General features: G+C 33.5%; 1 protein-coding gene across 2 annotated transcripts in view; it reads left to right on the top strand.

The window, feature by feature from the left end:
* DPP10 (dipeptidyl peptidase like 10) overlaps nt 1-23398 on the top strand; it is a 689759-nt gene that overhangs the window by 496213 nt on the left and 170148 nt on the right. For both annotated transcript variants that reach the window (XM_060106086.1, XM_060106085.1), the window contains 2 exons: nt 19658-19710; nt 19810-19891. In XM_060106086.1, coding sequence (XP_059962069.1) covers nt 19658-19710; nt 19810-19891 — 135 coding nt within the window. The remainder of the gene's footprint in view (nt 1-19657; nt 19711-19809; nt 19892-23398) is intronic.

The raw sequence follows: 23398 nt of genomic DNA, 5'->3' as shown, positions 1-23398 counted from the left end.
GTCGGTATTCTTCTGGGCTGTCTCCTGTGCTTATCACCTTCTTAATTGTTTCTCTCTTATCCCAACTAGGTTGATGAGGTAGGAGACCATGGAGACCAAAGCAGCACTTTTACTTTCAGAGCTGTGTAGTAGGGCCACCAACTGCTTGGTCATTCTATCCTCATCTAAAAAATACTCCAACCCAATGGCTAAGCCTGCACTGTGCACTACAAGGCTACTAGTTACATGTGGACATTTAAATTTAAATTAACCTTATAAAGTTACATGTTTAATTCCTCAGTTGCACTAGCCATATTTCGAGTACTCTATATTCACATGTGGTTTGTGGCCAGTGCAGACTGAACACATCCATCATTTCAGAAGGTTCTATTGACCATGCTGACCTAAGCACTTACTTAGAAATTAGTTTTCATTTTTAACTTACAATTCCTTGGGATCTTGCTTTAAATACTCCAATGTTATACTAAGTGTCTCAATCTCATACTGATAGTGTTCTTCCATTTAGCAGTTGCCATGAAGTAATTAGTAGTGTCTTGTGGGATGAAGGTCAGCAAAGCATAGCAGTCACAGCATTTTAACCTTTCACCCTTTTGACAAAGATATACTTCCCTTTACCAAAACTTGTTTGCTAAAGAAGCATAATTACTGAATTTCATTGAATCTGAGATATCATCAATTGAAAGATGTAGCATTATTTTGTGTTCCAGTAAGCTATTCAATTATGATGTTCCCTTTATATCAGTCATCTTAATTTCAAGGATGTTAAAATGTGAAAAAATGCACATCTTGGATTTATTGAAATATGGTAAAATAAAAAGCCAAATCTTCCTTCCTTTACAAAATCATATCTTGCAACGTAGAAAGAATAAGACAACTTAATTACAGAAAATTATACTTGATTGTGTATTAATGGATTGAGAGCCTTCTTAAAATACCCTTTTCTTTTATTCATCTTGTGTATCTGGCTTTATCTCTAATGACAAATAGCTCACTATACATTAAAATACAAGAAAATTCAATCTTTTTACTGTTCAGATCTGCAAGTTTTAACAACTGCCTATTAGTCATGGAACCACCACCACAATCAAGGTATAGAATAGTGCCATCACACTAAAAATTATCCCACATCACTCTGTATTCAATCCTTCTCTCTAATTCCAGCCCATGGCAACTATTGATTTGTTTTTTTGTCTCCATAGTTTTACATTTTCTAGAATGTCATATAAATGGGTTCATACAGTATGTAGCCTTTTAAATCTGGTTACTTTTAATTTGCATTATGCATTTGTGCTTCATGCACGCTGCTGTGTGTGTCAGGAGTTTGTTCCTTTTTTATTGCTAAATAGTATTTGACTATATTGATATACCACAATTTATTCATTCCACAGTTGAAGGACATTTGTGTGGTTTCAAGTTGTTGATAATTATCTCAGAAAGGAGTATAAACATCGAGACTCAAGTTTTTGTGTGAACATAGGTTTAAATTTCACTTTGATAAATACTTAAGAGTAGGAATTGCTGACTCGTATGGTAAGCATGCATCTACCTTTATAAGAGACTGTGAAACTATTTTCTGAACTACCACTTTACAGTCCCATCAGAAATGTTTGAAACTCCCAGTGGCTTCATATAATCACCAATTTGTACCTTCAGTACTGTTAATATATTGCCATTCTAATTAAGTGTGTAGTGGTATTTGAATTTTCTTATTGACTTATCATCTTGAAAATTTTTTCATGTCCTTAACTGCTATCCATATATCTTCTTTAGATATATACTTGTTGAAATCTTTCCTCATTATTGGTGGGGGAGGGGATTGTTATTGTTTAATTATAAGTTATTTATTTCTTTTGGATGCAGGTCTTTTATCATAAGTGATTTGAAAATATTTTCTTCAAGTCTGTGGTTAACCATTTCATTTTGATATGTGATTGTTTTGAAAATCATTCTTATTTTTTATGAAATCCGGTTTAGCTTTTTTTCATTTATGCATGGTGTTTTTGGCTTTGTAGGAAATTTTGCCTAACCAAAACTCACAAAGATTTTTATTCAGTATTATTTCCTTCTAGAAATTCTAGGTTATACATTGATGTTTATGATTCATTTCTGGTCAATTCTAATATATAATGCAAAACGTGGATAAAGGTTTATTGTTTTGCATATGGATATTCAATTATTTCAGCACAGTTTGTTAAAAGTTTGATTTTCCTTTCTGTGTTGAATGGAGAGAAGGCTTGGTTAGGAAAGCAATGAATATATATGTATATTTATATCTATGTCTATTTCTGAACTTTATCTTATTTTGTGAGTTATATGTCTATCATTTATTTAACATCACATTGTTTTGATTACTGTAGCTTTATAAGAAAATAATTGTGTGAGTCCTCCAATTTTGTTCTTTTTAAAAATTGTTATGGATTTCCTCTTTTGTCTTGTTTTGTTTGCCCTTCTGTATACATTTTAGAATCAGTCTGTCAGTATATTTTTTGTTGGAATTTGAAGTGGAATAGTGTTAGATGCAGAAATCAGTTTTGGGAGACTTGACATCTTAAGTATACAGAGTGTTCCAATCCATGAATACCATGTATGGCAATATACTTAGGTCTTCTTCTCTTTTCTCATCAGTGTTTGGTAGTTTTGACCTTGCACATATTTTAAAAATATTTATATTTAAGTATTTAATCATTTTTGACACTATTATAAATGGCACTACTTTTTGGAATTTAATTCCCATTTGTTCATTGCTAGTATATTACTTTTGGACTCATTTTTCTATGCTGACATTGTATTCTTTGACATTACTATACTCATTTATCAATTCTAAAAAATACTGTAGATTTCTTGGATTTCCTACACACACAATTATGTCAGCTGAGGATAGAAACATTTTTTTTCCTTTCCAATACATATGTATTTTATTTCATTTTATTGCACTGAATAGGAATTCCAGTATGGTGTTCAATAAGAGTGGTGGGAATGTAAATCCTTGCCTTGTTTCCAAGGGTTGTGTGTTTAATCTTTTACCATAAAGTGTGACATTAGCTGTATGTTTTTGTTAATACTATTTATCCCATTGAGGTGTTTCCTTCTAGTTATGGTTGCTCAGAGTTTTTAATCATGACTGGATATTAAATGCCAAAAGGTTTTCCTGCATCTATCAATATATAATGCCATTCTTATTTGGTCATTGGTAATGTGAAGTACTATAATAATTTATTTTCAAATACTGAGTCAGTCTTACATCTAGAATAAATTCCAATTGGTCATAATATATTCTCCTTTTATCTGGTATTGGATTTCCTAGAAATTTTTGAGGAGTTTTGCATCTGTGTTCGCAAATAATATTGATCAATTTTATATATATATATATATACATATATTAATGCTTTCATCTGGTTTTGATATTAGGATAATACTGGCCTTATAAAATGAGTTAGGAAGTATTCTTTCTTCTCCTATAGTCTGGTAAAGTGTGTGTTGATATAATGTTCATCCTTCACTACATGCTTAATAAAGTACCAATGAAGCCATCTGGACCTATAGTTTTCTTTGCTTCAAATGTTGATTGGCTATTAATTTAATTTCTTTAACACATGAGGGACTATTTAAGTTACCTATTTAATATTTAGCAAAAGTCTGCGGTGTTGTATCTTTCAAGGAATTATTTCTAATATTTCTAATTTTGTCATTTTTTAATTTTGTTTTTGATCTGCTTATAGCTTTATTAACATTATTGATCATAGTCCACTGATGTTTTAAGTGATTATTGATAGGTATCTACTTATTGCCATTTTATTACTTATTTTCTGTTTATGTTTGTTTGTTTGTTTTTTGTAATTCTTCTCTGTTCTTTTTTTCTTCTTTTAGTATTTTTCCATGTGGTTTAGTGACTTTGTAGTGGTATGCCTGTGTTCCTTTATCTTTGTTTTTGTATATCTGTTGCAGGTTTTAGATTTGTGGTTACCATGGGGTTTATATATGTTAACCTATAACTATATCTACCTGTTTAAACTGGTAGTCATTTAAGTTCAGGCACAATCTAAAAGATCAAGATTTTTTACTTCCCTCCCCCACATTATGTGTTTTTGATGTCATATTTTACATCTTCATGTTCATCCCAATACTATTTATTATAGTTTTATTGATTTTACAATTTTTTGTTTTTTAATTTTCAATTAAAAAATTCAACTAAAAATTTTTAATACTAGCTTATTTAAGTGGTTGATCTTCAGCCTTTACTATGCATTTGCCTTTACTAGAGGGATTTTCTTTTCCTTTCTTTTAGATACTTACTTCTTGTTGCCTTTTCTTTTCCACTTAGATAAGACCCTTTAACATTTATTTTAGGGTGGGTTTAGTATCCATGAACTCTTTTAGTTTTTGCTTGTTTAAGAAGTTATTTATCTCTCCTTCAATTCTTAATGAAAATCTTGCTGAGTAAAGTACCTAGGTTGCAGGGTTTTCCCTTTCAATGTTTTAAATATATCATGTCACTCTCTTCAAAGTTTCTGCAGAAAAATCAGCTGCTAGCCTTATGCAGGTCCCCCTGTATGTGACTCTTTTTTTCTCTTGCTGCCTTTAGAATTCTCTCTTTAACTTTAACTTTTTCCATTTTAATTATGACAAGTCTTGGTATGGGTCTGTTTGGGTTCATTTTGTTTGTTAACCTCTATGCTTCGTGTACCTTGATATCTGTTTCCTTCTTCAGGTTCAGGAAGTTTTCAGCCATAATTTCATCAACCCCTTTCTCTCTTCTCCTAGTGGCACCCTTATAATGCAAATCTTGGTATATTTGATGTTATTTGATGTTTATAACTGTTTATAAACAGTTATAAACTGTTCTCATTTCTTTTCTAATTTGTTTTTCTTTTTGTTTTTTTGATTGGGTGATTTCCATTATTACATCTTTCAGATTATTTATGTTTTCTTCTGTATCACCAAGTCTGCTATTAATTCCTTCTAGTGTGTTTTTCCTTTTAGTTATTGTATTCTTCAGTTCCAATTGGTTCTTTTTTATATTTTCTAGTTCCTTGTTAAAATTCTCACTGTGTCGATCTATTATTTTCCCTGATTTAGTTTGCATTTTTATTACTAATGCTTTGAACTATTTATCTGATAAATTATTTATTTCTGTTTCACAGTTGTTTTTTCTGGGGTTTTCTCTTTTTCTATTGAAACAAATCCCTCTGTCATCTCATTTTGTTTAACTTTCTCTGTCTCTATTAAATTTGGTGAAAGAGTTAGCTTTTGTGGTCTTGAAGGGGTGTCCATGCATGGGAGCCTTCTCATACAGTCTGTGTGTGCCTGGTGACTTTGGTGGGAGAGAGAGATATAACATGAGCACAAGTTATGTTTTAACCCAAGGTGTGCTATCACCTTGGTAGGAGGTGGGGCCTGAGATGGAGGAGCTGGATACAGAGCCAGGTGTGAGTTGGGGCCTCCCCTATGCTTCGTGGCCATCACTGCTCTATCAGGGGCAGGGTTGGATCACAAGTTGCTGGAGCAGAAGCCCTGAGGGGCAGGTCAGTCTGGTTCTGTTCCCTCTAAGTGTGTGCTCTCCCCTCTTCCAGCACTGGCACGTTTGCCCCAGAGGGAATTAGTGCTGTAGCAAGAGGGCCTGGAGCACACCCTTGGAATGGGTGTGGGCATGGGCTGTAGCAGTCCTGCTCCTAGTCAGAGTTCCCTGCTGCTTCTGATGTGCTGCTTCAGTGACTGCTAGTAATGGCTGTCCACACCCTATTCAGATGCTGTTCTGTTTCTGAGCTGGCTCTGTCCCTCACAACTGAGCAGTCCCCTTACCCTTGCATCCCTCACCCTAGTGTGGAGCTGCATTGTGAAGCAACCAGGACCAGAGTGGTACTCTACTCAGGCTGGAGTGTGCACCAGGGTAGTTGCAGGAAGCCTGCCACAGTCCTGTACTATTTCAATCTGCTTTCTTCCCCCGGTTTTGGGAGTAAGCAAGTGTGCACTTGCTCTTCACGAGTGAAGTCTAGATTTTTTACAGCCCTCCTGCTCATGTAATCCCCCTCCTCTTCTGTGTCCCCTTGCAGGAGCACAGGTCTCACCCTGATTGCTCCTCTTCCCTTCCTCCCAGACTGTATGTGGATCCTTCTTACAACCTTGGTGTATAGGAGTCTTTCTGCCAGTCCCCAGTTAGTTTTCAGTGAGAATGGTTCCATAGGTAGATGTTTGTTGTTGTTGTTGTTGCTGTTTTTGCGGTACATGGGCCTCTCACCATTGTGGCCTCTCCCGTTGCAAGGAACAGGCTCCGGATGCGCAGGCTCAGCGGCCATGGCTCACGGGCCCAGCCGCTCTGCAGCATGTGGGATCTTCCTGGACCGGGGCACGAACCCGTGTCCCCTGCATCAGCAGGCAGACTCTCAACCATTGCACCACCAGGGAAGCCCAGTAGATGTATTTTTGATGCATTCATGGTGGGAGGTGAGTTCCACATCATCCCACTCCATCATTCTGATCTCTTCCAACTACCATAATATTGTAAGAGTTTAAGGAGTCAAAATGTGTTTAAGACTATCTAGATAATTGACGTACCTGAAAACTGTATAATTAAAAAACAATGTATGGACTCCTGGTGCAGTGTTTAAGAATCTACCTGCCAATGCAGGGGACATAGGTTTGAGCCCTGGTCCGGGAAGATCCCACATTCCGCAGAGCAACTAAGTCCGTGTGCCACAACTACTGAGCTTGCACTCTAGAGCCCACGAGCCACAACTACTGAAGCCTGCACACCTAGAGCCCATGCTCCACAGCAAGAGAAGCCACTGCAATGAGAAGCCCACACACTGCAACAAAGAGTAACCCCCGCTCTCTGCAACTAGAGAAAGCCCGCGCACAGCAGCGAAGACCCAACGCAGCCAAAAATAAATAAGTAAATAAAAATAAATTTATAAAAATAAATGTAGTTTACAATGACTAAGTTAATTGGCAGTGTGTAATAAAGGCTCTAAATAATTAATCATATAATTATTTCAAGCATGATATCCTAATAATAACAACAGCAGCAGCAAGAACAATAATAATAATGGTTATTGAATAATTAAGATATACTAAGGACTTCACAACCATTATCTCAGTTAATCTACACAACAAGCCTACAAGGTAGGTCGCCTTATCATTCTTATTTTCCAGATATGGGACCTAAAGCTCCCCCTGTCCAAAATGCAGCTCACTGGAATTTAAATGTAGTAGGCTGCTGAGCATAAATTCCAATAACACATCAGTTCCCTTAACCACGTCATTGAGAAAATTATATTTCTTTTGTCCAATTTTTTTGTCATCTACTTGTCCAATATCTTCTGATACTTTCTTGAATTCCCCGTGCTATATTCTCATAATCCTAGTCAAAACTGTGATTGTTTTCTCACATGTGGGCTCTTATATCTAATTCAGAAGTTCAAAGCCTCAATGAGGAATAATTCTTAAGTTAAGGAAAATACAGCACCTTCCTCAATGTTACTTGAAGGGGTCATTTTCCTTACACAGCTCAGTGTGTAATACCTGCTGTCAAGTATTTATTACCCTGAGCCTGGCTTCTTCTTTCTTTGAACCAGGAATGGTATTTGATACCTGTGTACTTCTATCAATAGATTCTGCTCACAATACAGCACTGGGAGGTGATTTTAAAACTTTCTACATTTGCTTATAAGAATAACTTCTTTAATGTGGTCTAAAGTGAACAGGATGATTAATTTCACATTAAGGAAGAACACTGACTCTGAAGCCCTTTTCTCATGTTTTATAATGAAACTTCTAGAACCTCTCATTTTTCTATTCAATCACCTTGGCTGTAAACAATGGGAATTTTCATAGAGCAGAACAGCATTTCCCAAACCTGCCTGACAAAAAGGATGACTGGAGACACACAGTAAAATGCAGATTTCAAGGTCTCTCCTAGGTGATTTCCTGGAATTCATAATTTTATAAAATTCTTCTAATGATTTTTATGATTCAGAAAATTTAAAGAACATCAGAATACATTTTATTTTTAAAGGGGAGATGGGAAGGATAATTTGGATTATTAAGATACTAATTAGTCAAAGTGCAACACTGGGCTTCTGGAATCAAGCAAAAGTGGCCACAGAAGTGAAGAAAACAGACCCACATAGTTCATTTTTTTACAATTTGCCCTGATCTTCTGATTTTTGGTGTAAATCATATGTACTGTCTCCCCTTTGCAAATATTACATACTTACAGCATGTAGCTTTCTAAGAGGGAGAAAAGGTCTGTTCTTGAAACTTAGGCTCCGGTACCTACTCTACCTGATGGTTTCTGGATGATCTGTGTGGCATTTTCAAGGCTCAGTTGGTTTGGTTGACCTTAAGGGCTAAAGATTTGGCCCCTTCAGGAAGAAAGTTCTGCTCTTAGTAATAATCAGATTGGCATGGGCCACTTGCCAGTCCATATGAATACACATGAAGTGATTGAGATTGAAAGTCAGTTCTTTATATATTTGATTTTCATGACATCAGAAATTTTACAAATAGAGGGGTCAGAGGGATTTTATGTTGAAAGTCAGTGGAGCATTACCTTTGCTATGTGGGATGACAACTTTCTTCAGATATTATTGTCACCATTAGAGGAATTGTTCTGTAAAGTTTTGTCTCAATTTCTGTTTCCTTTGAAAAATAAATATTTCCTATCAGCTTAGAATTCAGGTCATTTTTCATAAGCAGCATATAAAAGCACATTAATTTTTTATGGATGTCTGCATATATTTTTATCCCAGGGTTAGTTATTCTCAAATATTTTCAACCTATAACCTTTACCTTTAATAAGAGTTCTTCTCCATTAACACCTTCAGTAACTTCCCATCCTTTATTTTTAAAAAAATTTTATTGGAGTATAGTTGATTTACAGTATTGTGTTAGTTTCAGGTGTACAGCAAAGTGATTCAGTTATAGATATACATATATTCATTCTTTTTCAGATTCTTTATCCATATAGGTTATTACAGAATATTGAGTAGAGTTCCCTGTGCTATACAGTTGGTCCTTGTTGGTTATCTATTTTAGCATATATACGTTAATCCCCAGCTCCTAATTTATCTCTCCCTGCCATGTTTCCTCTTTGGTAACCATAAATTTGTTTTTGAAATCTGTGAGTCTGTTTCTGTTTTGTAAATAAGTTCATTTGTATCATTTTTCAAAGTTAGATTCCACATATGAGTGATATCATATAATATTTGTCTTTATCTGACTTACTTACTTCACTTACTATGATAATCTCTAGGTCCATCCATGTTGTTGCAGATGGCATCATTTCATTTTTTATTTATGGCTAAGTAGTATTCCATTGTAGAAATGTACCACATCTTCTTTATCTATTCCTCTGTCAATGCATATATCTTTTTGGATGGTGGTTTTATCTGGATATATGCCTAGGAGTGAGATTGCTGGATCACATGGTAGTTTTGTTTTTAGTTTTTTAAGGAACCTCCATACTGTTCTCCAGAGTAGTTGTATCAATTTACATTCCCACCAACAGTATAGGAGGGTACCCTTTTCTCCACACCCTCTCCAGCATTTATTGTTTGTAGACTTTTAATGATGGCCATTCTGACTGGTGTGAGGTGATACCTTGGGGTTTTGATTTGCATTTTTCTGATAATTAGTGATGTTGAACATCTTTTAATGTATTTTTTGGCCATCTGTATGTCTTCTTTGGAGAAATGTCTATTTATTTAGATTTTCCACCCATTTATTGATTGGATTATTTCTTTGACATTGATCTGCATGAGCTGTTTGTATATTTTGGAGATTAAACTTAACCTTGTCAGTCACTTTGTTGGCAAATATTTCCTCCCATTCTGTGGCTTGTCTTTTTGTGTTGTTTATGGTTTCCTTTACTGTGCAAAAGCTTTTAAGTTTAATTAGGTCCCATTTGTTTATTTTTGTTTTTATTTTCATTACTCTAGGAGAAAAATCCAAAAAGATATTGCTGCGATTTATGTCAAAGAGTCTTCTGCTTATATTTGCCTCTAAGAGTTTTATAGTGTACGGCCTTACATTTAGGTTTTTGATTAATTTTGAGTTTATTTTTGTGTATGGTGTTAGAGAATGTTGTAATTTCATTCTTTTACATGTAGCCGTCCAGTTTTCCCAGCACCACTTATTGAAGAGACTCTTTTCTCCATTGTATATTCTTGCCTCTTTTGTCATAGATTAAATGACAATTGGTGCATGGGTTTATTTCTGGGCTTTCTATCCTATAACTTCCCATCCTTTAAAAGAAAATCATTGATTTTTCTTGAAGATGTTTCCATCACTAGGAAACAGGCAGAGTTATGTCACTTACTCAAGCTTGCACAGTAAATGTTGAGCCAAACAAATAATTCACACAGACACTTTAGCACCCAACCCGCAGTCTTCACTATTTCACTACTCTGCATGCTTATGATGATAGAAGACATTAAATGAAAACATTAACAAGTAAATTATGTTCATGACCAATAAAAATATCTTTTAAGAAATGGACTCGAGTTTTTTGAAAGCAATAAACAATAAAATTTTATTTGACAATAATTAATCCTCCTCTTGGTTTAACTAGAATTTAATCAAAAGACTAAACCTACACTTAAATAGGCAGGATTTAGAGTGTATATATGTCATAAAAAAGATGAAATGAGCTAACCTTCTCGGATGTTAAAATGTATTTTAAAGTTGTATTATAGTGATTCTAGTCAGAAAAAAAGGTCAAAGTTATATAAGGAATTTAGGAGGTACATTAAATAAAAAGATAAATTACAAATCAATTATATTGGAGAACTGCCTGGTTATTTGGGGAAGAAAAAAACAAAACTGAATTTATACTTCACCCCTTAAACAAAAAATAATTTTAGGTGGATTGAAGAGATCATAGACTTGAGAAGTATTAGAAAGAATATTGTTTAAAGTTTAAAATGTTGAGTTAGTGAAGCTTCTCTTGGCACCCTTCTAGGGTCTGAAATAGTAAATAGCTTTTAGAAATAATCACATAAAGATTTAAAATTTCTCTGTAGAAAACACACACAGGGAAAGAGAAAAGGCAAACTTTAGTTGGGTTAAATATTTATTGCATTCATGAAAATACATTTGCATTTTGTAATATAAAAAGAGCTTTTAGATATCAACAAGGTAAAGATGAACAATGCCATAGAAAAGACATTGATAGATAAGTAACAAATGAAGAAGTACAGAACATTAAGAGCTTATGACAAAATATTCAGGCTTAATCTTAATTAGACTGCAAGTCTAAATAATGATGTTTGTTTTCATTTTTGCCATTCAAACAATTCAAATCAGCACAATGGGTAACATTATTTTATTGTGGCATTAAAGAAAAAATAAGATACTTATGTAGCACATAGCACAGCACTATGAATTGTTTCTAATCTTTCTAGAAAATGATTTGGTAGTATGAGCAAAATGTAAAATGTGTGTATCTTCAGATCTACAAATTTTACTTCTGGGAATGTATCCTAAGGATATGTGTAAATATGCAATGAAAATAATCTCAGTATTTTGCATATGTGAAAAATCTCAACCTAAATAGCTATTAATATGTAAATAATTAAATAAATTATCATATATTCTTGAAAATTATATTTTTATAATTTTTGAAAAGAAAATTTGAAATTTGAAAAAAGAAATTTGAAAATTTGAAAAGAATATTTTCTCTAATATTTTAAAATTATTCAACACAAATGAGTCTTAATTACTTATGGGGGATAGTGTTGCAGAAAGTAACTAATAAAACTGCATACAATTAATTTTATGGTTGTCTTCCTTTCCTGCTTGATAGTAAGACTTTTATTAAAGAAATTTTAAAATTTCAATTACAATAGATTTGAGTTTTCCTGGTTTTGATTTGAGTTTTGGCTTAGCCTCATGTGATAACTAAATAATTTCCTTATGGTTTGTTTTATAATCTTTATTAGGCAACAATTGGATATATCTTGCTTTCTCCATTTTCCTGATGAGTAAAGTAAAATTTTTAAGTAACCTGCTCAAGAAAACAGAAGCTAGGACTTGATCCCATTGAAATAAAGAAAGAACCTTTTCATCAAAGTTGCTGGGGAATGAAATGACTACTTTCCTGAGTTACATACTTGGTTTCCATCAACAAGGGCCTGCAAATACCTCAAATATTGTTGAATCAATAATTTTTAATCCTTGTCTTTCAAGTTCTAATACTCAGTAGAAGCAGTTTGAGATTTTTGTCTCTCACACTGTCTTATTGCAATAATATATTTATTTCTTCATTGACATGCTATAGAGAAATCTACTGTATGGGTAGTTAGATGATGTTTCAGTTTATTGCAGTGCAAATTGAAAGCCTACTTGCACTACTGTCAGCAGTAGACCCTTAAGTGCTATTCAGGTTATCAAACCAGATATTTTTAATATTGGGACATAGGAAATAGTTTAATGCCAGTTGGTGTGAAAGTAGCTTATTTGCATTAATTAATACAGAATGGTCTGGTATGTGAAAATATTTTATTACAAAGGATGGCACTGTCAATGAAGTTGGTACTTTAGTCAGCAGTATATTATGGTGAAAATTACATGTTAAATATGAATAATTAAAAAACTGATGCTAGGGAGCTTCTTTGGAATGAAATTTTGTATTATAGACAACATCTCATAAACTAAATTCTGAGAGCAGTTCTAGGAGGTTTTTCTATAATGATCAGTTAGTGTATTTAACAGGAAATATATCAGAAAATGATTTATTCCTCTCACTCAAAGATCTCTTGTATAATAAAGTATATTCTTCTCATGCTGGCTGCTTTTACTTTGCAAGTCACTGGGTTATATCCTGGACACAATAATCCTACACGAAATTGAAAAATGATGCCCAGGTAATTTTTGTCATCTGCTTTTAAGCCTTGAGTCATTAGCCATCCATTTTCTTAAATAAAATAAATGTTTTCAATGAAACCATGTTTACCTTATATAATTTCTTATTAGGTTGTTCACTTTCATAGTGTGCCAACAGTATCATATTTAAACTCAGAGTGAATACACTATGAATACTAAAAACAAACAAAACAATATCCTATCTTTTCCAAATGGGAAGCCTGCTAGACTCAAATAAAGTAAGAAAAAGTCAAAATATTACTATATATCCTGTGTGATGATGGCATCATGATGCCTATAGGTTAACAGAATGACTAAATTGGGTTTGTGGCAGATAGTCTTTTTTTTTAATTAGCAAATTTATTTTTATTTGTTTTATATAGATTTCACCAAATTTAGAGCTGAATTAAACAACATCTAAACTTTATCTTCTTTAGCATCATTTATATTTAGTCTCACCATCTTGAGAATTTTACTATGTCTGCCACTTACCATAATGGTGATACAGTGAAAGAATCTTACATGGTTCTTCCATGTGGTAACACATTAAAACAATGCTTGCATGTTTGGAATGTGTAAGATCTTGGTTCCAATCATGGTTTTACCAATTGTGTATCCTGCATGGATAGTATTTTTTTTTTTTGTAGACAGGGTCCTTTATTTAACTTCTTAAAGAAGAAAACATAGAAAACATTTTTATCCACTTTCAAATTGAGGATCAAGGGGAATGACATCAGTGAAAATGTCGGAGTAGGGAACTCTGGGGTGTGTCCATCCCCAGAAACACTGACATAGATGGTAAAACCTGTCAGTAATGATCTTATCAACATATGTAAGTTTTTTAAATTAATTTTTATTGGAGTATAGTTGATTTACAATGTTGTGTCAGTTTCTGCTGTACAGCAAAGTAAATCAGTTATACATATACATATATCCACTCATTTTTAGATTATTTTCCCATATAGGTCAGTACCAAATATTGAGTAGAGTTCCCTGTGCTCTACAGTAGGTTCTTATTAGTTATCTATATTATATATATAGTAGTGTGTATATGTCAATCTTAAAGATTAAAGAAAATAGACTAAAATACTGACAAATATTACTTATACCTTAAATTCCCTCCCATATTTATTTTCCCTTTCTACCAATACCTGTTGTTCACAATATTCACAAAACCTTTTTTAACACAATGTCTTAAAAGGATTTTTGTAGAGCTGCAACTTGTAATTTTGTGAACCGTATTTACTACATTAGAGTATTCTACCTGATGGTCTAGGTTTTCACTGCATAATAAAGATAAAAATTTCCAATAACAGAACCACTACTTACTCTTCATGAAATGTATTCCATTTCTGAGAACAAACTTGGCATCATTATACCACTTACTTCCAAGAGAAACAAACACCCTTTTGCCTACATTGTCTTTTCTCTCACTGCCATTTTTCCATAAATACTATTTATTCAGAGACCTGCTTCCTCATAGTTTAGTTTTCCTGTTTGTGAGTCAATGGTAAATCCATAATCCTATTTTAAATATCTTCAAGGCCATGAAAAAGTATGCTACTTATTCCAATTCGGCAGTTTAACTGCAGTGCAGAAAAGTTCGACACCCAGAGATTTAAGCCTCTGTTTTAAGCATAAATTACTAAGGCACCCTGTTCTTTTTTCTTGTAAGTGTAACTCTCCTTGACATGAATCCCCATAGATGTCTTAGGCAATAAATGATATTCCAAGAAAATAATGTGAAAAAGCTAAAGGAAAAGGGGATTTACATTTTTAATTTGATATATTAGATCATCTTTCAATGAAATCTCTTAACTGTGATAATCACAATTAATTCATGCCTACTCGTGTCCATAAATCTTTGGGTGGTAACTTTAAAGGTCTTTCAGAAATAAATCTTTTGCAAAGCTGGAGTCATGCTTCCTGTCCAAGCTCCCTGAGAGAGAGAGTACAGAGAGATTAAGTCATAATATGGGTTGTAATCAGACAGACGTAGGCTCAAATTGTGGCTCTGCCTCCTGCTTAAACTTTCAGTGCTTCCAGAGCCTATCACATGAATTATGAATTACAGTTTCTACTTCCTGAGGTCGATTTAAACATAAATGATATATGTTGAGCACTCAGCAGAGTCCAGTATATAGTAAATACTCAATTCAATAATTATATTAGTTCCTTCAATGCCAAAGTCAACTGTTATCTTCCCTATGATTGCAAGCTTGAAACAGATTAATAAATTGTTTCTTGGAAATCTTATGGTTTATAATCTGCAAGTTCTAATTTAACCAAGACCTGCAACTGGAGCCCTTTATACTAATATAATATTTTCCAACTTTGTCACCCCAAATGGATCAAGAGCTCTTTGGGGGCAGGGGTCATGTTTATTACAGTCTTTGCATTTGGCAAGGTACTTAACTTATAAGCTTGCATATAATTAGTATTCAACACATGTTTATAAACTGACAGATAGACAACATATAGGAGTAAATAAAAATTATCAATTGATACTCTTTTGTATTTTACTCTATTTTAAAAATGAGTTTTATCCCCATAATAATTTTGTTTTGGAATAGTACATAGTGTAGTGCCTGTGTCAAAAAGATTACTTAACAGACATTTGATAACTGAATAGATGTAGCTAGTTTTCATTTGCAGAACATGAACACCACCACTATGGGTAACTTCTATATGTTTCTTGTGTTTAAGTTCTGGCAGGCCTTCCTTAAATATGCCTGTTTTTTTTTTCTTTCTTCCAGTAATATCTCATGCTATGTCTGTGTTATGTGTACAGGTAGTCTTCGTTTTTTAAAGATTCTGGAATTGCAAACGTGCCTATTTTCTAAATTGTATTTGTAACTTCAAGGTCCACACTTGCTGCATGTTGTCAGTCATTCACAAACATGTTCAGAACAGCAGAACATCTGTGTTGCCTGATGCACACTTTCCCAGCTGAGATAAAAAAGGTGATGCAAGGCCTTCTTGTGCCAGCTTTCATACTGTAAATTAGTGTCCTTTTCATGGTCTTTTAGTGCTACTTTTTCAAAGATGTTTGTGCTTTTTGTTGATGATTTTGCTGTTTAAAATGTTCCCAAGCATAGTGCTGAAGTGCTGTCCAGTGTTATTAGGTGCAGAAAGGCTGTGATGTGCTTTACAGAGAAAGTACATGTGCTAGGTAAGCTTCATTCAGGCATGAGTTACAATACTGTTGGCCATGAGCTCAATGCTAATGAATCAACAATATTTAGTGTTAGATACAGTGTCTTCACATAAAAACACACGTGAAAAGATGGTATGTATTGATTGGTTGATGAAAATGTAACCAGAGACCCCCAGGAACCTAACCCTATATTTCTCCCAGGAGCAATCATTCAGTGTTTGCTATTTCAGTGTTTACAATGACTTATAGAGCATAACTGTAGCAAATAATGATAATCAGTTATACCACTCATGGTGATTAATATTTCGTAATCAGCCTCTTATAGTGTCCTAAAGTAAGGTAGAGGTGGTGGAGATCAGATTGGTTTGCAGGATCTTATGATGCCTTCTGTACCTCCCAATACATTTTGGCATCATGAGACTGAATGTCTTCTGAAGTCCAGCTTCCAGGAGTAAGCACCGATCACGTTTTGACATAGTATATCTCAATTTTGTCCCACACCCACTACCTTTGCCATAACTATTCATGCTCTGTAACAAGCAGTGGAACATCATTTGCAGAGATGGGATGAATATGTAATTTTTGACTGTGAAATGTCTTTGTCCCCAAGGATCTCATCAAATGTTCAGTTCGGCTCTCATTCTGCAACAGCCAATCATTATAGGAAAAAGACTGTTTCTAACATTAGGGACTCTAATTTTATCCTCTCATCGTAAAAAAAGACCTACCTAGCCAATGTAGAAGGGGAACATAGGATAAAAGGAAATGAGGAGTGTTAAAAAAGAATAGAAATGCTATACAAGGAAGGAAAGCGAGAGATGCAGATTAACACAGACTGAATTTAGCCCAATGTGCCTCAATACAGATGTTCAGTAAAGCTAAGTCTAATTCTCCTTGAAAACTCCCCCTTTCAAAATCTGCAACACTATGCAAACAAACATAAAGAAATGTCTACCTCTAACCCTGTTGAAAATCTCTCCTACCTTATACTCTTTATATTCCGTGGTGGACATACAATGCAATTTTAATTATGGAAAATTCCAAAGTATTTGAGATCTTCTGGGAGTACATACACTTACACACACACACACACACACACACCAAGGGACAGTGGATTTAGTGGAAAGAGTTCTAAGCTAAGAAAAAAGGGCTAGGTTCTAATTACCTGTAAATGGCAAGTTGATGGCTTTGTAGGGAACCTATAGTTGAGGCTAAATCTCTGCAACTTGTTTGCTATGTGTTTGCAGGTTAGGCAGGATTAACTTTTTTAAAATTAAAGTATAGTTGACTTGCAATATTATATTAGTTTTGGGTATACAACATAGTGATTCAATATTTTTATAGTTTATGCACATACAATATTATTAACTATATTCCCTGTGCTGTACATTACATCCCTGTGACTTATTTTATAACTGGTAGTTTGTACCTCTTAATCCCTTTCACCTGTTTTGTTCATCTCTGACCCTCCTCCCTCTGGCAACCACTAGTTTGTTCTCTGTATCTGTGAGGTTAAATTCTTTATTGTGATCTTCCATCTCAGCATACCAGCTGAGAGAAACAAATGCTGTATTAGGCTAAGAACTACAAAGCAGAAAGTGGATTTATATATCCCTCTCTCTAAATCCCCTCATTGGGAGACCGTCTAAGTTCTTTGGATTCATACATTGAGAAGAGCCAGCAACCTCTATAATTCTATATTATATAAATATGATAGAGACCAAAATTCAATGGTTATATCCATCCAGTTTTGTCTCAGTGGTTATTTTGGCTTGCTTTGACTAAAACAGTTGTGCACAGGAACTCTCAAGATGGATGTGAGCCTAGACTTCAGGTACAGTGTGTTAGGTGATTAACAGATGGGATGAATAGTTTCTTTTTACCCATAACATCATTGACACATTTGTCTGCTTTGAAGACCAAGTGCTCACTTGGCAGTTTGCTTTGGCAGCAGAACTTTCTGAGTTGAAAAAAAATGTTTATAGAGGTGGTCACATTTCTCACCACTTTGTCAGCTATAGTAGTAAATTCAAGATTTAAAATTTGTAGTCAAATATGGAATTTTATAGAACACAATATGAAAGCCAAAATAGACACCAGGAAAAGTTATTTTCACTTCTATGACTCTATAGTGAAGGCAATCTCAGATTTAATAGTTATTCCAAAAGAAATGGGGGAATAAAGCTTCATTGTAAAACACAATATTATAACAAATGGGGGAAGGATTGTAATTCCAATATAAAGAGAGAACACTAGTATTGCTTTGCAGAATATGTGGCCAATTATGTTTAATTAAAGTTATTGCAGTGAGAAGTAACAATTTGACTTCTAGGGAGTTTCAATTGACAGTATTATATTTGTGCAACGTACATCCACTACAGGAATAAAAGAAACTTTTATAATTGCATGCTGATAAATGGAAGTATCAACATAAGTTCTGTAAATCTTGCAAATAATAACTAAATATAGCTAGATGGAAAAAATTTTCTTCACTAGATCCACATAGCTTAGAGCAAAAGAATTTCATTGAAATGTCACATACTTATCATCTCTTTCCCTAACCCGTCTTTTGCAATTTTCCTCATTCCTCTGTATTCTACTATTCCACCATCTTTAATTAGTAAGAACCAAAATATAGGGATATCTTTGCATCACCCACTATGTTCCTTAATGTCACTCCATCATGGATGCTGTGATCCTTGGGAAGATGCCCTTTAAAAAGAAACAAGGCTCTTTATAAGATGGCACTAAAGTCTGTTGAAGATACATACTTGCAACCAACTATTTAACATACAATTTTCAACTATTTCTATGAAGTGATTGGGGTGTTTCCCCATTTTGTCTCCACAAACACTTTAAGCTGCAAGAGTTTTTCCCGATCAGAATCATTACTCAACAAATATTGATTGCATGTTGCATGCAAACATGACACCATATAAGATAATGTGGAGGATGCAAAGGTAATACACACCTGGACCTGACAACATTTTAGTGGGAAAAAGAAACAAGTACTTAAAATATTTATCTAGCTTACATTACAGGGTGAGAATTGTCCTAAGAGTTGAAAGTAAACTGTGAGACAGATTTCTACTGAAGGCTATGCAGAGGCTATAATGGAAGGAGGGGCAATTTTCACCTGAGTGAGTGTAGGATGTCCTAAAAAAAAAAAGAAAAAGAGAGAGAGAGAGAGAGATACTCAGGATACTCAGGATATACAGAAGGAATTTGTTTAAGGTAATTGAAGTATAGACTAGGTGACAGGAAGTAGTGGATGATAAGGGTGGGAAAACGTGTAGGACCCAAAATACCAAAACCCTTGATATCATTGAAGTGGTTTGAACTTTATTTTATAGGCAGTGAGGAATCACTGAATATTTTAAACAAGTTAGCAAAATATTCAGAATCATATTAAATATAGAGTGGATTGAATAAGGGATGGGATTGATGGTAGAAAGAAGGATTAGGAGGTTATTACAGTAAGGCACAGAAAGGGTAATAAACTCCAGAACTAGAATATTTCACATTTTGAATTCTCTCTAAAACCAATTTTAGATTTCCTGGATTTTATCAAAAACATATATACCCATTAAGATGGAACCTTTATTCCAAACTAGGATCTATAATGCTTCTTTTTTTTTTCAGATTTTTCATTATTCGTATACTGCTTCATATGTGATTTACAATATACACACTAGGTAAGTTCTTTGGTTTTCTGGTTTCCATGAACACTGTCCAACTAAATTGTTGGTGTAGGTGTCAATTTGTTCACGTAAAAATATTTACCTTTTTTCAAGGGAAGTTTGGGAGTTAAATCCTCCAGAAGTAGAGGACTCCATCTTGCAGTACGCGGCCTGGGGCGTCCAAGGACAGCAACTGGTAAGCACAGGCATTGGTATGCACTGAGTACTGTCAGCCAGGGCCCTATAGAAAATGCTTACAGAAGCCACTCGTAGAAATTGTCCTATTATACTGGATGATTTTAATTTACCTTAATATCTTTTATCTAGTATTTTAATTTAAGAATATATCAGATAATACCAGTATAATGTTATCAATTAATTAAAAAGAAAAAAGTTTATAATGTGTGATTAAACTGCTAGGTAATAATGAAACCCAGAAGAGATCCAAGAATACTAAGGCCTAGTTCTGTAACATTTCTGTTACATAATGTTTTATTTATTCTTAAAGCACTGTTCATGGCAAAAATTTAAGACGGAAGTCTACACTTGACAATGTTCTCTTAAGACTTTTTTCTCATATATTTTGGAATTATCACAAACTCAAAAAGAGAATGATTGATGTGTAAAAGCAGTTGGAGCTTCATGATATTCTTGTGTCTCATGGGTACCTGGATATAGACTTTAAGGGAAAATTGCTCAGGAAGTGGTATTGCTTGCTTGTATGGCTTGAGCATGCTCAAAAGTACTTCACATGGCCAAACTGATTTCTAAATTGTTTGTGTGTTTATATGCTTACTAGCAATAATGTGAGAATCCCCTTTGTCCCATTTCCTCACGAACACCTAGTTTTTCCAGACTATTATTTGTTAATAATGACATTATTGCTTCTTCTATTCCAATTTTTCTGCTTTCTAATTTATTAAGTTCTTCTTGCACTAGTTACCCTATGAATGTGCCTAGTTATGGTGAGGTAGTTTCTTTTTTTGTGGGAAGATTTTAAAAAATGTATTCTATTATGATTCTAACAGTAAGGTTTAGATTTATTTTTGAATAAGTTTTGGTAATTTATGCATTTCTAAAAGTCCATTTCACCTAAATTTTCAAATTTTTAGTGTAATATTTTTATAACTTCTTAGTGTTCTTTTCATCTCAGCATGTGTTGCTGTATTTTTTCTTGTTTCCTAATATTATTTATAAGTATTTTATTTTCATGATCAACTTTGGTTGATATTTATAAATTTCACATTTGTCTTCTCAAAAAGCCAAATTTTAAATTTATTTGATCCTTTCTAGTATAATATTAGTGTTCTCTTTTTCTTTTCCAATAAAACATGGAAGACTATAGAATTTTCTCTAAATGTTGCTTAATCTTCATCCAACAATTTGATAGTAATATTTTTAATAGTATTTAGTTAGAATATTTTAAAAAATTATTGCATATTCTTATTTCAGGTGCATTATTTTGATGTTTGTTTTTAAATTTACAAAAATGTGACATTGGTTTTGAAACTAATTTGTAAAGTTCAAAAACAGATCTTTGTAATAGTCACTTAGAAAATGATAAGACTTGATTAATGGTTTAATATAAACTTTTATAAATGTTTTCCCTGCAATAGGTACAGTGTTTTATATGTGCCTATTCGGTCTATCTTAATACATAATTATGTTTTACATAATACATAAGTTAAAGTTAAATAAGTTAAAGTACATAAGACTTTAACTCCTTAGTAGTGATGGTGGATATGTGGTCTTTTTCTTTAGTGTTCTGTAGGTTTTACATTATATAATTTGAACTATGCTTTTAAGAATGAGAGGGGATAAATGTTAAATACGTCTTTTAGTAAATTGAAATTCTTCATATTCTTATCAATATGTTCATCTTATTTGCCTGTAATAATTCTGATCAACCAACCCTCACCCTAACCTTTAACAGAAGTTAGAATCCTCTAGTTTTGTTTGTTTGCTTGTATTTACTTAGAATTGCTGCTTCAGTAACAGCTGAGTGGGTTGAGGTATGTTTTTTAATTTACCATGACCATCATTTCATTACGATAATTTAGGAAATATAAATATTTTCCTTAACAAAGTGCATATTATTAGTTTTATTCCATTTTTATAAATCTAAGAAATACTTTCTTAAGCTAATTGGTGAAACAGATATTTCACATGACAATAAGGCTGTGGAATAATGTACTATAACTAAACAATGCATCTCTTCATTAAAAAACTTCTGGACCCTGAAATATTCTGGACGTGAATATACCTGAGATAGAGTCTCGGCCAGTGTTTGGTTATGTGACTTTGGCCAAATCATTTTTCCTCTCGGCACCTCATTTTCATCAGTAGTAAAATGAAAGCATTTGACTGTGCTTTTTGACCTCCCTCATATTACATTCGATATACTTCTAAATATTATATTCTATATTTAACTGGGATTATTTAAACCTTAAAGGTTTACCAATAACATTGAGAGAAACATATACAAAGTTGCCAGACATTAGACCTGAAGCTTCTTGAGCATCTTTATGGTTACATTTTATAAAGAAATCCTGTATAACACAGTGTATTCACTGCCTTATCCACACTAAATGGTTGAATAATTGATTAAATTATTATGAAGAAAACAAGCCAGTAATTTAAAATGAAAAAATATTGCAATGGTTCAAATACCATAGATTATAGACAGTATATCTGCATTTATCCTGTGTCTATTTTAGACATTTAAAACAATGTGTTTAATATACCTATATAGGGCTGTCTCTAGATCCATTCCATTATGATATTCCTGAAGCGTGGCCGCAGAAGCTGCATAAGATATGCTAGATATGAAGATGCAGGTTTGATTCAGAGAAGTCAAGGATCAGTGTATTGATGGACAGTGGTGAGTGGGCACCAGGAAGTGGGCAGGCGCTGTAGTCTTACTGCTTCACTATGCTGCTGTCAACAAGAGAGCTGGTCCATTAGGCCAGAGGCAAATTCTAAACGCACAGAATGTTAGAACACAGAAACCCAAAATAACTTCATGTTCGTGTCACTGTAGAGTCCTTAGGAAAAATGTGTAAAACTTTGATTAGTTTTAAATGACTCTTTTTCTCCAAGCCTGAGAGCAACCTACACCTGTGCCAAAATAAATTTTATACCCTAAAGGAAGTAGTATTAGTTGTATGCATTTTCTTTAATGATTCCTATTTGTTATTGATTCCTTATTCTTTAATGTATTTGAGGAAACCATAAAAATACTAAAAATTTACAAAAATCATAGATCCTCTCATGGGGGTCATTTTGCAGGTGATTGAATCCCCATCCATTACTTACTAGCTGTTGATTTTGAGACTATTACTTAATCTCTACATGCCTTAGTTTTCTTATCTTTAAAATGGTGACAATAACAGTGCTTTACTAATAATGCTATTCTGGTATTTAATGTATAAATACAAAGCATTTTGAAAAGTATCTAGCATATAGTATTTTAGAGGTGTTAATTTTTACTGTTTTAAAAAGATTAAAAAAAATGTGTCACTTGAATTTTAACTTCTTCAGGAATTTTGGTGTTTTACTAGTTTTTTTTGAGAAATAAGCCTAAGTTCTTTATAATGGCATTTTCCAAAGTCATTTGGGAAAATTTGGGGATAAGTTCCATTCTTCTTGAGGTTATTTTTTGTGCAAGTAAACATAAATTCAATATAATTAAAGGGCATATCTC

The sequence above is a fragment of the Mesoplodon densirostris genome, chromosome 8 (assembly GCF_025265405.1).
Source record: "Mesoplodon densirostris isolate mMesDen1 chromosome 8, mMesDen1 primary haplotype, whole genome shotgun sequence".
NCBI lineage: Eukaryota > Metazoa > Chordata > Mammalia > Artiodactyla > Ziphiidae > Mesoplodon > Mesoplodon densirostris.
This window is presented reverse-complemented; position numbering and strand designations above follow the sequence as displayed.